The sequence below is a fragment of the Bombina bombina genome, chromosome 7 (assembly GCF_027579735.1).
Source record: "Bombina bombina isolate aBomBom1 chromosome 7, aBomBom1.pri, whole genome shotgun sequence".
NCBI lineage: Eukaryota > Metazoa > Chordata > Amphibia > Anura > Bombinatoridae > Bombina > Bombina bombina.
The window spans coordinates 188,728,588-188,743,344 of NC_069505.1; the positions used below are offsets into that span (position 1 = coordinate 188,728,588).

Sequence of the window (14,757 nt, forward strand, 5' to 3'; positions counted from 1 at the left end):
CAATATAGGCCTATTCCATAACATCTACTGATGTGTTTCAGTACTGGTTTGGCTGTCTGCTACTTAGATGGTGGACGAGTGTCTACTGGTTGTGGATTTAATTTCTCAGTGAAAAAGAGATATTTTTATATCCCTCCCTTTGTTTCTCGTGGACTACAGCTTGGGTAATAGTTCCCATGAGTAATGGATCGTGGACTCTCTCCACCATGAAAGAAAGAAATTTATCAGTTCAGCATAATTTATGTTTTTCATATGCAGGGATGGGGCGAGGGTGGGGCTTCTGCTCTTCCAGTTTTCTCAGCCCCTTTCACTGCGTGTCCCAGCCTAACCTAATCAACAGTCCTAAATTGGAAGCTTCTAAGTAATTTTTTAAAAGGTTTTATACTGGATTTTTAGATGAGTATCTGTGCATATTATTCTTTATAGTAGTGTCTATTACATGCAGTTATATAAAAATTGGTGTATACTGTCCCTTTGATTTGTTAGTCTGGGTTTTGTTAGGATTTCCCATATAATAAACTTAAGTGGTGGCATATATATATATATATATATATATATATATATATATACATATAAATGATGAATAATACATATTTTAGTAAAGTTAGGTACAGAAAAGAAGCATTATATGACACACTTGTATTTAAGAAAAGGTTAATAACAATATTGCGGTTTGGCTGTAAGGAGAGAAAATAAATAAAATATAACTTTTATTATTAAGTAGTTAAAAAATGATGGACAGGGCCATCCACACATAACACACACATAAAATCATGTCAGATCAGAACCGACCTCTCATATATACAACTGTATATATCTTATTACTAGGAGCTAAGGTATCTATTAGTTGCGACTAAAAAGTGCCGTAAGAGCAATTTACTATTCAGAATTTAAGCTAAGATCACAGCCGGACCCAGAATGTTTAATTAAACCACCCTCTCTGTGTATGTACCATACAACTAGTCCACTGTGAGTCAATCTACCCAGTCCTATCAGCAACTCCTTGGTAAGTTCCTAAATGCCAATTAAGACTAACAATTAAAAGTAAGCTAAGTATAGAGAGGCAGTGCGAACGCTTGTTTCCAAAGGCGTCAATCGCCCTTGTCCAAACCTATTTGTAGAACGTATAGCCAATCAAAAGGGGGGGGTTTGTCCGTAACGTCACATGGTCTTAACCGCCAATCAGATTGCAGTTGTAACATCCAGGCGTTCCTCTATTTCATTGATGCATTGTAGTTATTTACATCAGAAGGGGGTGTGAGGGTATGGACCAATCACCATCCTGTTACATTTTATCGAGCTATAACACTTATTAGAGACAGATCTTTGTGTTGTATGTTCGTCTGCAAAGCAAAGTGTCTATATTATTAGTGTTTCTCAGAAACGTAGCCTTGATTCTTTTACATACATTATTATCAATCAAGTTTTTGAGAAAGTCTGACTGAGCAAGACAAGGAGTTCCATATGATAGGTGCAGTTGTAGACAAGAGTGTGAGGAATTAATGACGAGAAAAGTAGGTATTGGGCAGAGCGGAGTGGGCAGGTTGGGGAGTATTTGCAGACAAGGGCAGAGATTTAGGAGGGTGCAGTGTTAGTGAGGGCTTTGTATGTTAGATACCATGAAATTTGGTGTACACACACTGCTCATGCACATTTTTCTGTGAGAGGAGGCGTAATAGGTACAGCATTGTTGTTTGGTTTATATACCCTGGGGTCATATGAAGAAAGGGTCAACTGTGCCCCAAAACATCACTCAATAAACACTGTGTGCCTTCATTATAGCTGAAGTGTGTCGCTCCTCTTGAGTGTACCCAGCCAGTTGTATGTCACTCAAAGTGATACTGCTTCCTACATTTTGAACCTTTTATATCAGGGTTGTTTCTCTCCCACACTAATAAGCTGTCTGTTTTACAGGTATCTATATAGTGATAGCCGTCGGTGCTGTCATGATGTTTGTTGGATTTCTGGGGTGCTACGGTGCCATTCAGGAATCTCAGTGTCTTCTTGGAACGGTAATTTATTGCTTGTTTATACCGTGTCTATTGCCTATTTACACTGTGTCTGTTCCTTGTTTATACTGTGTCTGTTGTCTGATTATGTGATTTCTTCTTGTCTCTGCAGTTCTTTACCTGTCTGTGATTATGTGATTTCTTCTTGTCTCTGCAGTTCTTTACCTGTCTCTGATTATGTGATTTCTTCTTGTCTCTCTAGTTCTTCACCTGTCTCTGATTATGATTTCTTCTTGTCTCTGCAGTTCTTTACCTGTCTCTGATAATGTGATTTATTCTTGTCTCTGAAGTTCTTTACCTGTCTCTGATTGTGATTTCTTCTTGTCTCTGCAGTTCTTTATCTGTCTCTGATTATGTGATTTCTTCTTGTCTCTATAGTTCTTTACCTGTCTCTGATTGTGATTTCTTCTTGTCTCTGATTATGTGATTTCTTCTTGTCTCTGCTGTTCTTTACCTGTCTCTGATTATGTGATTTCTTCTTGTCTCTGCTGTTCTTTACCTGTCTCTGATTATGTGATTTCTTCTTGTCTCTGCAGTTCTTTACCTGTCTCTGATTATGTGATTTCTTTTTATCTCTGCAGTTCTTTACCTGTCTCTGATTTTGTGATTTCTTCTTGTCTCTGCAGTTCTTTACTTGTCTTGTTATCCTTTTTGCCTGTGAAGTGGCTGCTGGGATCTGGGGTTTTGTGCACAGAGATCAGGTAACAATTATTATAAACCGTGTAAAGGTACATTCTGGGGTGTTACCCTAGGGACTGATTGCTCACTGGCTGATAAGCATAACTGCCACTGCTCTATTGGTTGATATCAACACAACTCACAAGCATAAAAACAACAAATAAAAATGAAAGAAAATCTATTTTACAAAATAAAACTGCAATGCATTTTAAACCCTCTCTTCAATGTAATAAGGTCAGTAATGTCCCTTTTATTGCTGATGTTACAACAGGGCTCAAAAAACCTGGGAGCCACTGGCTCCTAGACATTTACTCGTAGGCTCCTAACTTTGGGTTATTCTCCATATACTGTATCTATATACAAATACCACTGTATGACTCCTTAAAGTGTACCTGGCTCCTAAATATTCTTACTGGCTCCTAAATTTTAAACCGATTTGTCGACCCTGTTACAAAATATTCTGAGGTCCTTTTAATAGCAGTAGGAGAGCTGATGTTGTTGTTGGTTTGACTGTTATCTTTCTCTGTTGTTACAAATTGTCTTATTGGGTATTTATGGACTTGTCCCCTCTAGGTGACAAAAGAGATAAAGCAGTTTTATGATGAGGCGCAGCAACTGATGATGACCGGAACCGGAGATACCAAAGACAAAGCCAAATCTGTACTGAAGGTTTTCCATGAGACGGTAAGAGAGAGCACCGTTACTGTATTTGCTTGGTTTTGAAGCTGTTCCACAATAACCGTCTCCTTCTACCATAACAGCTGCAGTGCTGCGGTTCCAGCCCAATGGTTAAGATTTTTTCGAATATACCGAGGGATACGTGCCCAGGAAATAACTTGCTAGAAAATATGCAACTTGTGGTGAGTGTTCTGCAGAGCAGAGATGGCGCAAAGTGTCCCCTTGGTGTGTGAGAGAAGTGACCCCATAGATGTGTCTGTGTAACCTTGGTGCAGATCTAATAAAGCTTGTCTGACACACAAAGCTGCTAATTTCTAGTTCATCAGGTCTGTTAAAGGGACACAAAACCCAAAGAATTTCTTTCGCTATTCAGAACAAGTTTAAACAACTTTCCAATTTACATCTATTATCTAATTTGCTTAATTCTCTTGGTATCCTTTGTTGAAGAAGCAGCAATGCACTACTGGGAGCTAGCTGAAAGTTTCTGGTGAGCCTATAACATAAACGATGTGCAGCTACCAATCAGCAGATCCTGAGCCTACCTAGATATCTTTTTCAACAAAGAGTTTCGAAAGAACAAAACTAATTTGATAAAAGCAGTAAATGGCAAAGCTGTTTAAAATCACACGCTCTCTCTGAATCATTAGAAAAAAATGTTTCATGTCCCTTTAAGTCACTTGTGAAATGTATCCAAAAAAGAAAAATCCCATTGAATAATCAAAGAAATATTGTCAATAACCTACTTGACTTTTCATCAACTAAAACAAATGACATAAAAGAGATTAAAATATAACTAAAACTGAAATGAGATTTAGTCAGTGGAGCTCACTATATATCAGGCAATAAAGACGTCAATAAATAGTTGCAGTTAATTAGGACGTGAAAATGTTTTTTATTCTTTTTTTTTTTGTATTCTGTATTTAATGGCTGTGTATATAATCACAAATGTGTGTTTTTCTTACTTCGGCATTTTCAAATAGGAATCTAAAGTGAATAAAACCTGTTTTTCTTCTTACATGGATAGAGTCCACAGCTGCATTCATTACGTTTGGGAATTAAGAACCTGGCGACCAGGAGGAGGCAAAGACACACCAGCCTAAGGCTTAAAACTACTCCCACTGCCCTCATCCCCCAGTCATTCTTTGCTTTTCGTTCCAGGAGGATGGCAGAGACGTGTCAGAATTTTTAATTTTTGTTTTTTGTCTCTTATGGAGGGTAGTACTCTTTGGCATGGGACAGGAGTTTTAAGTAATCCTGTCAGTCTCTCATTGAGGGCTTGGATGAAAGTTAGAGTGCGGAGATGCAGGGAGAGTCCATGGCGGAGGCGATGCCACTATTCGTCACACTTGAAAGGTAACATTGTTTCATTTTACTTTATTCTCAATGTACTGTAATGTGAATATTTTCCTGAGAGGCTAACTATATGACATAAGAGTCTCAGTGAGTCTCTGTTAGTATCTTGGAATCGAGGGTTAATATCTCCTGAGAGGGGTTATTGAACAGGGGGGTTTATAATCATTTTTGTTATGTGATTCAACGTGCTTATGTGTGATGTTTATGGGCTCGTGGTTGGGACTTTGAGACCTTTGGAAGTGACACAGCCTTTTGGTTGGGCGTGCTTTTTTGGACTGTACGGTTCACCTTGTGTTTAGGCGTGGTTACACTCCGTTCCCCATTTCCGCATTCCTGACCGTGTGGCGAAGGAGATATTCTAGTCCGCAGGGGTCTGGTCAAAGGAGGTGGTGAGTGCCCCAGCCATTGTGGGTGTCAGGTGCCGTTTATGTTTCTATACTTTAGTCCATATTGATATTTCCTCTATCTAGTTATGGAGGATTCTGATGCTGAGACTGTGCTCATTTCAGATTCAGTTATGGAGGATTCTGATGCGGAGACTGTGCTCATTTCAGATTCCGTTACGGAGGATTCTGATACTGAGACTATTTTAATTTTAGATTTAGATTCTGTGTCCAGTGACTCCGGATTGGCCTCGTTGACGCATGTCGACCAGTTTTGTTCCGTATGCCATATAAGAGCACCTGGTTCCTCGTGCTTGGGGAATCAGGGGACTGCTGAGCCATCCGTCTTTGGGTGCCAGTCCTCCGAGAGGCGAGTTCCCTACCAATTCATACTTCTACACATGCGGGGTAACCCAGTTTATGGTTCCTCCATGCGGGGTGGCGTGTTCCCCCCAGAGGTTGCAGCACGTTTTCGGTTCCAGATAATGTTAGCGATGGTCCGTCTGCAGAGTCCAGACGTTTCTGAGATTGTGCTCATGTCCTATTGTCCCGGGTCTTCAGCCTTGGGGTGGGCCTCTACAGTTCCCCGCGGGTGTAACTGTTCCAGAGTGTGGTGCCTTTCGTTACAAGATTGCGCACCTTAGCATGTTGCTTAGACATCTTTTTCCGTTATTGAATGACCTATCATTAACAGATATGGGGACTTTCAGTCTGATAATTCGAATGGTGCATGTCATTAGACATGTGGGGTTATCTCCTGTTTGTCATTTGTTTGAGATCTTTCCTAGTTTTTTGAAAGATAGGGCTCTGTTTGGCTGCGGGTAGGCCTGTGTCTTTTGGGCGTTAACCTTCGGGTTGCCTTATATTTTATTTTGTATCCAATGGGATGTCTTTTATTTTTTTGTTTCCTACGGGAACCATCTGGGATCGATACTCTTTGTTACTTCTTCAGAAGTTGTTTGGAAATGTTAGTCCTATGTTTAATAATGTCTGTTTTCCTTTTTTCCCCTATGTGGGAGAATTTATGCAGCTTGCCGGTTAGGACCTGGAGTACTTTCTGGTCCTGTCGGGTTCGTTTGTTCTGTGGCTGTTCAGACACGTGGCGCTGTTTCTGCTGGATTGGTAGTAGTGCTGAGTGCTCAAGTTATCATTGTTTTTTATGTTCAACTAAGCATTCAAGAGGACCTGTGGGTTCACGAGGTGGGAAAGGATTGTATCAGTCCTTATAGCCTTCAGTCATAGATGACCGGGCAGGGGAGTTGTTCCGCTGCGTCACTCTATCTGACATCTGATTTCATCAGAACCTAGAATTTCCTCCTCCATGTGGGGGAGGGCTGGCGGGCGTAGTGCCCAGTTCCCACTGGTTGAGTGGTTTGGCCTTCAGTTTTTAGGCTTCTGGATGGTCCTATGGGGCTTGATCCAACAGCTTGTACGGATAGCTGTCCAGCATGTGGAAGGTTTTGTATTTTGAAACCTTTTGCAGCTTTTGGCACTTTTAAAGGGGTGTGTGTCAGCTGTTTCTAGTGTATCTAGATACGGTTCTTACTCTGGGCCGCGTAGGGTCTGTCTGAGTTATGAGACCTTTGGGTCTTTTTCCATTGTCTCCGGGTGGCTTAGATCTCCTTTTGGGGATCTGTGTTCCGGACGTTGGTTGGTCCCTGTAGGGACTTGTTTAGCTCTGGTTTTTCCGGAGTTGGGAAGGTTTAGCACCTTTTCTCTCCCCTGTGTCCTCTGCCTGTGTGTAGATGATGGGGAGACTAGCCCTGCTAGTAGGGTTTTGGGAGCTTCGAGGTATCCCTTCTGTTGTCCTGTGGCCTTTTGAAGTCTCTTCATTTGACTTCTAGCCTTGCTCCTTGGAGAGTTGGACTCTATCTAGGGGTGGTTCCTTCCTCCGAATTTTCTGGATATGCTCCATTCCTTTTGTCTGGCTTTTTGGCCAGTCGGGGTGTTTAGTTCCAGGGTATAGTTGCATGAACTATTAGGTACCCGGCCCTGTTTTTTCTTCCTGAGTCTTCCTCTTTCTGGGGCTTCACTCCTGTCCCAGTTTTGGGTTGTTTGGATATCAGGGCTGGTCGGGATGTTCCATGGTGGTGGGAACTGGGGCTCTGTCCTTGCTCCATCTGCCTGACCAGATCAGGGTCGGCCTGTTCTATCGGAATATTTATTACTCCTTGCCACAGAGTAACCCATGTCATCTGGGGTTAGTTGGGTGGCGTGCGCCTCAAGAATGGTGGGTTTCTACCCAGCTGCTGGCGCTGGATTCCAGTTTCTGGTGTGCCTTAGGGATGCATTCACCTGTTAGTTTGCCAGTGTACCCGTGGATTCTCTGCTCTGCAGGTGAATGGGTTGGCTGTGCCTCTGTTGGGTGAACTACTTGTGTGGGGGTCCTTTCTAGGACATTTGCGGGGGATTTCTTCTTCCTGTTTAGCTGGTGGCTTCAGCCTTGAGGACAGTTATTGCCCTTCCGGCCTCTTCCCTTTTTTCTTTAGGGGATATTCTCTTCTTCGGGAGACAGAGTCCTTACTAGGGGCTTCTCCTGGTTGGGAAGTGGAAGGTGGACTTGGTTTCACCTGGAATCTTGCTGGTTCCATGTCGGACTGTGGGGCCTTGTTTTGATAGATCCTTAGGTCTATGGCCTTGTATGTTTTCAGAGTTGGGTTGTACTTGTACTCTGAGGGGATGGCTCTGCCATCTTTACGCTCGTTCCTGTACCAGTTTTGGGATTCTTTGTTCTCTTGTATTGGTGGCCCAACTGGGTCTGCAAGTCAGGATGCCAGAGCGGTCTATGGGTCACAGTATCCTTTGGGATGTGTGAGCTTGCTGAGTCTATTCTGATAGCTCAGTCTGCAAGGAGATGGTTTTTCCTTGCTCCTTTGACATGAGACAATTTCCTTGGGTTCTGAGGGTATTCTCTCCTTCTCGGGGGGCCTCAATGGAGGCTTTGTGTTCCCGTTTTTAGGGACCTGTGAGTAGGTCCGGCGGCTTAGGTTGCCTGCAGCGTGCCCTCTGTCGGAGGCTGTTTTGTGCAGTCTGTTTCTTGACGACTACTTCTTCCTTGCAAGCTCCCTCTTTTGTTCTCAAACTTGGGGTTTCACCTGGGTCTATTACACGCTCTATCACGGTCGAATACTTGGGTATTTTATGGGCAGGCGCTGGGAGAACTTTGCCTCTTTAGTTGCGTTACATGCTTGCAGGATGTTAGGGAGATCCCTTTTCGGTCTCCGTGCCCGGTATTATCCCGGGCTTCGCCTGGTATAGGCATGGCCTCCTTTCCTGGTCGGGTTCATTTGGGTCTCTGATTACTGGGCCCACTCTTGGAGGTGCTGTTTTTTGCATTGAGGGACTTTTCGGTTTCCTCAATCCTCCTTTGTCTTGTTCCTCTTGGGGATTTCGGCTGGTTTACCCTTCATTTGTGAGGGGTGGGGGACTATCTGTTCTGCGACAATGTCTCTTGCTTGACTTTTGGCTCACTCAAGTCCGTTTGCTGTCTCTAATTTGGCTCTGGACTGGCTGCGAGTCAGTGTCACGGGGGCTTTTCTTTGAATTTTTTTTCTCGGCTTTGGACAAAGCGGGATTTTTTATTGGGTAGAGGTTCAGGCCTGGTGCTCTCAGTATGGACCACCTATTGCACCCGCCCGTCTTGGCATTCAGTGTTCTCTATAGCCTGGGTATTTGGTTTCCCAAAAGTAATGAATGCAGCTGTGGACTCTTTCCATTTAAGAAGAAAAACATAAATTATGCTTACCTGATAATTTCCATTTCTTCTGATGGAAAGAGTCCACAGCTCCTCACCCGTAATTTTATGTGGGGGCATCCTTATATTCTTCTGGCACCTTTTCACCCTGATATTTCTTCTACTTTTCCTTGTTCCTCAGAAAAATTACTGGGGGATGAAGGGAGTGGGAGGAGTATTTAAGCCTTTGGCTGTGGTGTCTTTGCCTCCTCCTGGTGGCCAGGTTCTGAATTCCCAAAAGTAATGAATGCAGCTGTGGACTCTTTCCATCAGAAGAAAAGGAAATTATCAGGTAAGCATAATTTGTTTTTATTGCAAATGTATCAAACTTCATTTTATGCTAATTTAATTTAAATATGAAAGTATATTTTTATTATTATTTTTATTATCTAATACAGTAGGAAGAAAAAATAATTTAATTTGTCATAAAAAATTTCAGCCACCTTTTATGAGTGAAACTCATGTACAGTCTGAAAGGGAGAGAGTCTCATGTACAGTCTGAAAGGGAGAGAGTCTCACGTACAGTCTGAAAGGGAGCGAGTCTCACGTACAGTCTGAAAGGGAGAGAGTCTCACGTACAGTCTGAAAGGGAGAGAGTCTCACGTACAGTCTGAAAGGGAGCGAGTCTCACGTACAGTCTGAAAGGGAGCGAGTCTCACGTACAGTCTGAAAGGGAGCGAGTCTCACGTACAGTCTGAAAGGGAGCGAGTCTCACGTACAGTCTGAAAGGGAGCGAGTCTCTTGTACAGTCTGAAAGGGAGCGAGTCTCACATACAGTCTGAAAGGGAGCGAGACTTGCATAAAGTCTGAAAGGGAGCGAGACTCACGTACAGTCTGAAAGGGAGCGAGACTCGAGTACAGTCTGAAAGGGAACGAGACTCAGGTACAGTCTGAAAGGGAGCGAGACTCAGGTACAGTCTGAAAGGGAGCGAGACTCAGGTACAGTCTGAAAGGGAGCGAGACTCAGGTACAGTCTGAAAGGGAGCGAGACTCAGGTACAGTCTGAAAGGGAGCGAGACTCATGTACAGTTTGAAAGGGAGCGAGACTCACATACAGTTTGAAAGGGAGCGAGACTCAGGTACAGTCTGAAAGGGAGCGAGACTCAGGTACAGTCTGAAAGGGAGCGAGACTCAGGTACAGTCTGAAAGGGAGCGAGACTCAGGTACAGTCTGAAAGGAAGCGAGTCTCACGTACAGCCTCGTGTACAGGGACTCACGTACAATCTAAAAGGGAGTGAGAATAATGAAGGGAATGAGGCCAATTAGTTTGTGTACTGGGCTCCTATGAGACTACACCCCATATGTTTAAGTGTGGGGCGCTAGCAAAATTGCATCTAGCTAATACTAATTATTTCCAGAGCTATGGAGTTTTTATTCATTGCCTTGATTTTATTTCTGTCTATTGATAACCTGTGTCCCCATCTCAGGATTGTCATCAGAAGATTGATCAGCTGTTCTCGGAGAAGCTCTACCTGGTCGGAATTGCTGCTATTGTTGTTGCTGTGATCATGGTAAGTGTGATTATGTGACCGTGCCAAACCTAATTGTTATATCTTCCCAGTGCTTGTCAATATCATTCACTTCTCATACTCTTGTGTAACGATCACCATTCACTCTCCCACACGTCTGTGTAACAACTCCACTCACTCTATCATACGCCTGTGTAATGATCACCATTCACTCTCCCACATGTCTGTGTAACCATCTCCATTCACTCTCCCACACTTCTGTGTAAAGATCGCCATTCACTCTCCCACACGTCTGTGTAAAGATCGCCATTCACTCTCCCATACGTCTGTGTAACAATCACCATTCACTTCAACTCCTGAAGTGTGTCTACCCCTGTGTGTACAACTATTTTCAGTCAGCTCCTCTCTGATAGGCACATTGGCCTTTTTTGTCTCTTATGCACAGAACGGATATGATAAACATACTCTAGAGCAGTGCTTTCCAAACTGTGTGTTGTGACACATTAGTGTGTAGGTGTGTCCCTGCTTCAGCACAAATGTTTTTGAATTTAAAATTATTTTTACTTTTTTTTTTTTACCATTCACTCTCCCACACGTCTGTGTAACAACTCCATTCACTCTATCATACGCCTGTGTAACGATCACCATTCACTCTCCCACATGTCTGTGTAACCATCTCCATTCACTCTCCCACACTTCTGTGTAAAGATCACCATTCACTTTCCCATACGCCTGTGTAAAGATCACCATTCACTCTGCCATACGTCTGTGTCACAATCACCATTCACTCTCCCATACATCTGTGTCACAATCACCATTTCCCATACGTCTGTGTCACAATCACCATTCACTCTCCCATACATCTGTGTCACAATCACCATTTCCCATACGTCTGTGTCACAATCACCATTCACTCTCCCATACGCCTGTGTCACAATCACCATTCACTCTCCCATACGTCTGTGTAACGATCACCATTCACTCTCCCATACATCTGTGTAGCGATCACCATTCACTCTCCCACACATCTGTGTAACAATCTCCATTCACTCTCCCACACGTCTATGTAAAGATCACCGTTGACTCTCCCATACGTCTGTGTAACAATCACCATTCACTCTCCCATACGTCTGTGTCACAATCACCATTCACTCTCCCATACGTCTGTGTCACAATCACCATTCACTCTCCCATACATCTGTGTCACAATCACCATTCACTTTCCCATACGCCTGTGTCACAATCACCATTCACTTTCCCATACGCCTGTGTCACAATCACCATTCACTCTCCCATACGCCTGTGTAACAATCCCCATTCACTCTCCCACACGCCTGTGTAACGATCCCCATTCATTCTCCCACACGCCTGTGTAAAGATCGCCATTCACTCTCCCACACGTCTGTGTAAAGATCGCCATTCACTCTCCCACACGTCTGTGTAAAGATCGCCATTCACTCTCCCATACGTCTGTGTAACAATCACCATTCACTTCAACTCCTGAAGTGTGTCTACCCCTGTGTGTACAACTATTTCTTTCATGTAATTAGCAAGAGTCCATGAGCTAGTGACGTATGGGATATACATTCCTACCAGGAGGGGCAAAGTTTCCCAAACCTCAAAATGCCTATAAATACACCCCTCACCACACCCACAAATCAGTTTTACAAACTTTGCCTCCTATGGAGGTGGTGAAGTAAGTTTGTGCTAGATTCTACGTTGATATGCGCTCCGCAGCAGGTTGGAGCCCGGTTTTCCTCTCAGCGTGCAGTGAATGTCAGAGGGATGTGAGGAGAGTATTGCCTATTTGAATTCAATGATCTCCTTCTACGGGGTCTATTTCATAGGTTCTCTGTTATCGGTCGTAGAGATTCTTCTCTTACCTCCCTTTTCAGATCGACGATATACTCTTATATATACCATTACCTCTACTGATTCTCGTTTCAGTACTGGTTTGGCTTTCTACTACATGTAGATGAGTGTCCTGGGGTAAGTAAGTCTTATTTTCTGTGACACTCTAAGCTATGGTTGGGCACTTTTATATAAAGTTCTAAATATATGTATTCAAACATTTATTTGCCTTGACTCGGGATCTTCAACGTTCCTTATTTCAGACAGTCAGTTTCATATTTGGGATAATGCATATGAATAAATCAATTTTTTTCTTACCTTAAAATTTGACTTTTTTTCCCCTGTGGGCTGTTAGGCTCGCGGGGGCTGAAAATGCTTCATTTTATTGCGTCATTTTTGGCACAAATTTTTTTTTTTTCTGTTTCCGGCGTCATACGTGTCGCCGGAAGTTGCGTCATTTTTTGACGTTTTTTTGCGCCAAAAGTATCGGCGTTCCGGATACGGCGTCATTTTTTGCGCCAAAAGCATTTAGGCGCCAAATAATGTGGGTGTCTTTTTTGGCGCTAAAAAATATGGGTGTCACTATTGTCTCCACATTATTTAAGTCTCATTATTTATTGCTTCTGGTTGCTAGAAGCTTGTTCACTGGCATTTTTTCCCATTCCTGAAACTGTCATTTAAGGAATTCGATCAATTTTGCTTTATATGTTGTTTTTTCTATTACATATTGCAAGATGTCCCAGATTGACACTGAGTCAGAAGATACTTCTGGAAAAACACTGCCTGGTGCTGGATCTACCAAAGTTACGTGTATCTGCTGTAAACTTGTGGTATCTATTCCTCCAGCTGTTGTTTGTAATGAATGTCATGACAAACTTGTTAATGCAGATATTTCCTTTAGTAATGTTACATTACCTGTTGCTGTTCCATCAACATCTAATACTCAGAGTGTTCCTGTTAACATAAGAGATTTTGTTTCTAAATCCATTAAGAAGGCTATGTCTGTTATTCCTCCTTCTAGTAAACGTAAAAGGTCTTTTAAAACTTCTCATTTTTCAGATGAATTTTTAAATGAACATCATCATTCTGATTCTGATAATGGTTCCTCTGGTTCAGAGGATTCTGTCTCAGAGGTTGATGCTGATAAATCTTCATATTTATTCAAAATGGAATTTATTCGTTCTTTACTTAAAGAAGTCTTAATTGCATTAGAAATAGAGGATTCTGGTCCTCTTGATACTAAATCTAAACGTTTAAATAAGGTTTTTAAATCTCCTGTAGTTATTCCAGAAGTTTTTCCTGTCCCTGATGCTATTTCTGAAGTAATCTCCAGGGAATGGAATAATTTGGGTAATTCATTTACTCCTTCTAAACGTTTTAAGCAATTATATCCTGTGCCATCTGACAGATTAGAATTTTGGGACAAAATCCCTAAAGTTGATGGGGCTGTCTCTACTCTTGCTAAACGTACTACTATTCCTACGGCAGATAGTACTTCCTTTAAGGATCCTTTAGATAGGAAGATTGAATCCTTTCTAAGAAAAGCTTACTTATGTTCAGGTAATCTTCTTAGACCTGCTATATCTTTAGCGGATGTTGCTGCGGCTTCAACTTTTTGGTTAGAAGCTTTAGCGCAACAAGTAACAGATCATAATTCTCATAGCATTGTTAATCTTCTTCAACATGCTAATAATTTTATGTGTGATGCTATCTTTGATATCATTAGGGTTGATGTCAGGTATATGTCTCTAGCTATTTTAGCTAGAAGAGCTTTATGGCTTAAAACTTGGAATGCTGATATGTCTTCTAAGTCAACTTTGCTTTCCCTTTCTTTCCAGGGTAATAAATTATTTGGTTCTCAGTTGGATTCTATTATCTCAACTGTTACTGGAGGGAAAGGAACTTTTTTACCACAGGATAAAAAATCTAAAGGTAAATTTAGATCTAATAATCGTTTTCGTTCCTTTCATCACAATAAGGAACAAAAGCCTGATCCTTCACCCACAGGAGCGGTATCAGTTTGGAAACCATCTCCAGTCTGGAATAAATCCAAGCCTTTTAGAAAACCAAAGCCAGCTCCCAAGTCCACATGAAGGTGCGGCCCTCATTCCAGCCCAGCTGGTAGGGGGCAGATTACGATTTTTCAAAGAAATTTGGATCAATTCAATTCACAATCTTTGGATTCAAAACATTGTTTCAGAAGGGTACAGAATTGGCTTCAAGATAAGGCCTCCTGCAAAGAGATTTTTTCTTTCCTGTTTCCCAGTAAATCCAGCGAAGGCTCAAGCATTTCTGAAATGTGTTTCAGATCTAGAGTTGGCTGGAGTAATTATGCCAGTTCCAGTTCTGGAACAGGAGCTGGGGTTTTATTCAAATCTCTTCATTGTACCAAAGAAGGAGAATTCCTTCAGACCAGTTCTGGATCTAAAAATATTGAATCGTTATGTAAGGATACCAACATTCAAAATGGTAACTATAAGGACTATCCTGCCTTTTGTTCAGCAAGGGCATTATATGTCCACAATAGATTTACAGGATGCATATCTGCATATTCCGATTCATCCAGATCACTATCGGTTTCTGAGATTCTCTTTCTTAGACAA

The 14,757-nt window shown here is 42.1% G+C and overlaps 1 protein-coding gene across 1 annotated transcript in view; it reads left to right on the plus strand.

Annotated features, from left to right (window-relative positions):
• The window catches only part of CD81 (CD81 molecule), a 108,718-nt gene that overhangs the window by 87,842 nt on the left and 6,119 nt on the right, over nt 1-14,757 (plus strand). The window contains exons 3-7 of the mRNA XM_053720507.1: nt 1,915-2,012; nt 2,636-2,710; nt 3,261-3,371; nt 3,449-3,547; nt 10,262-10,345. Coding sequence (XP_053576482.1) covers nt 1,915-2,012; nt 2,636-2,710; nt 3,261-3,371; nt 3,449-3,547; nt 10,262-10,345 — 467 coding nt within the window. The remainder of the gene's footprint in view (nt 1-1,914; nt 2,013-2,635; nt 2,711-3,260; nt 3,372-3,448; nt 3,548-10,261; nt 10,346-14,757) is intronic.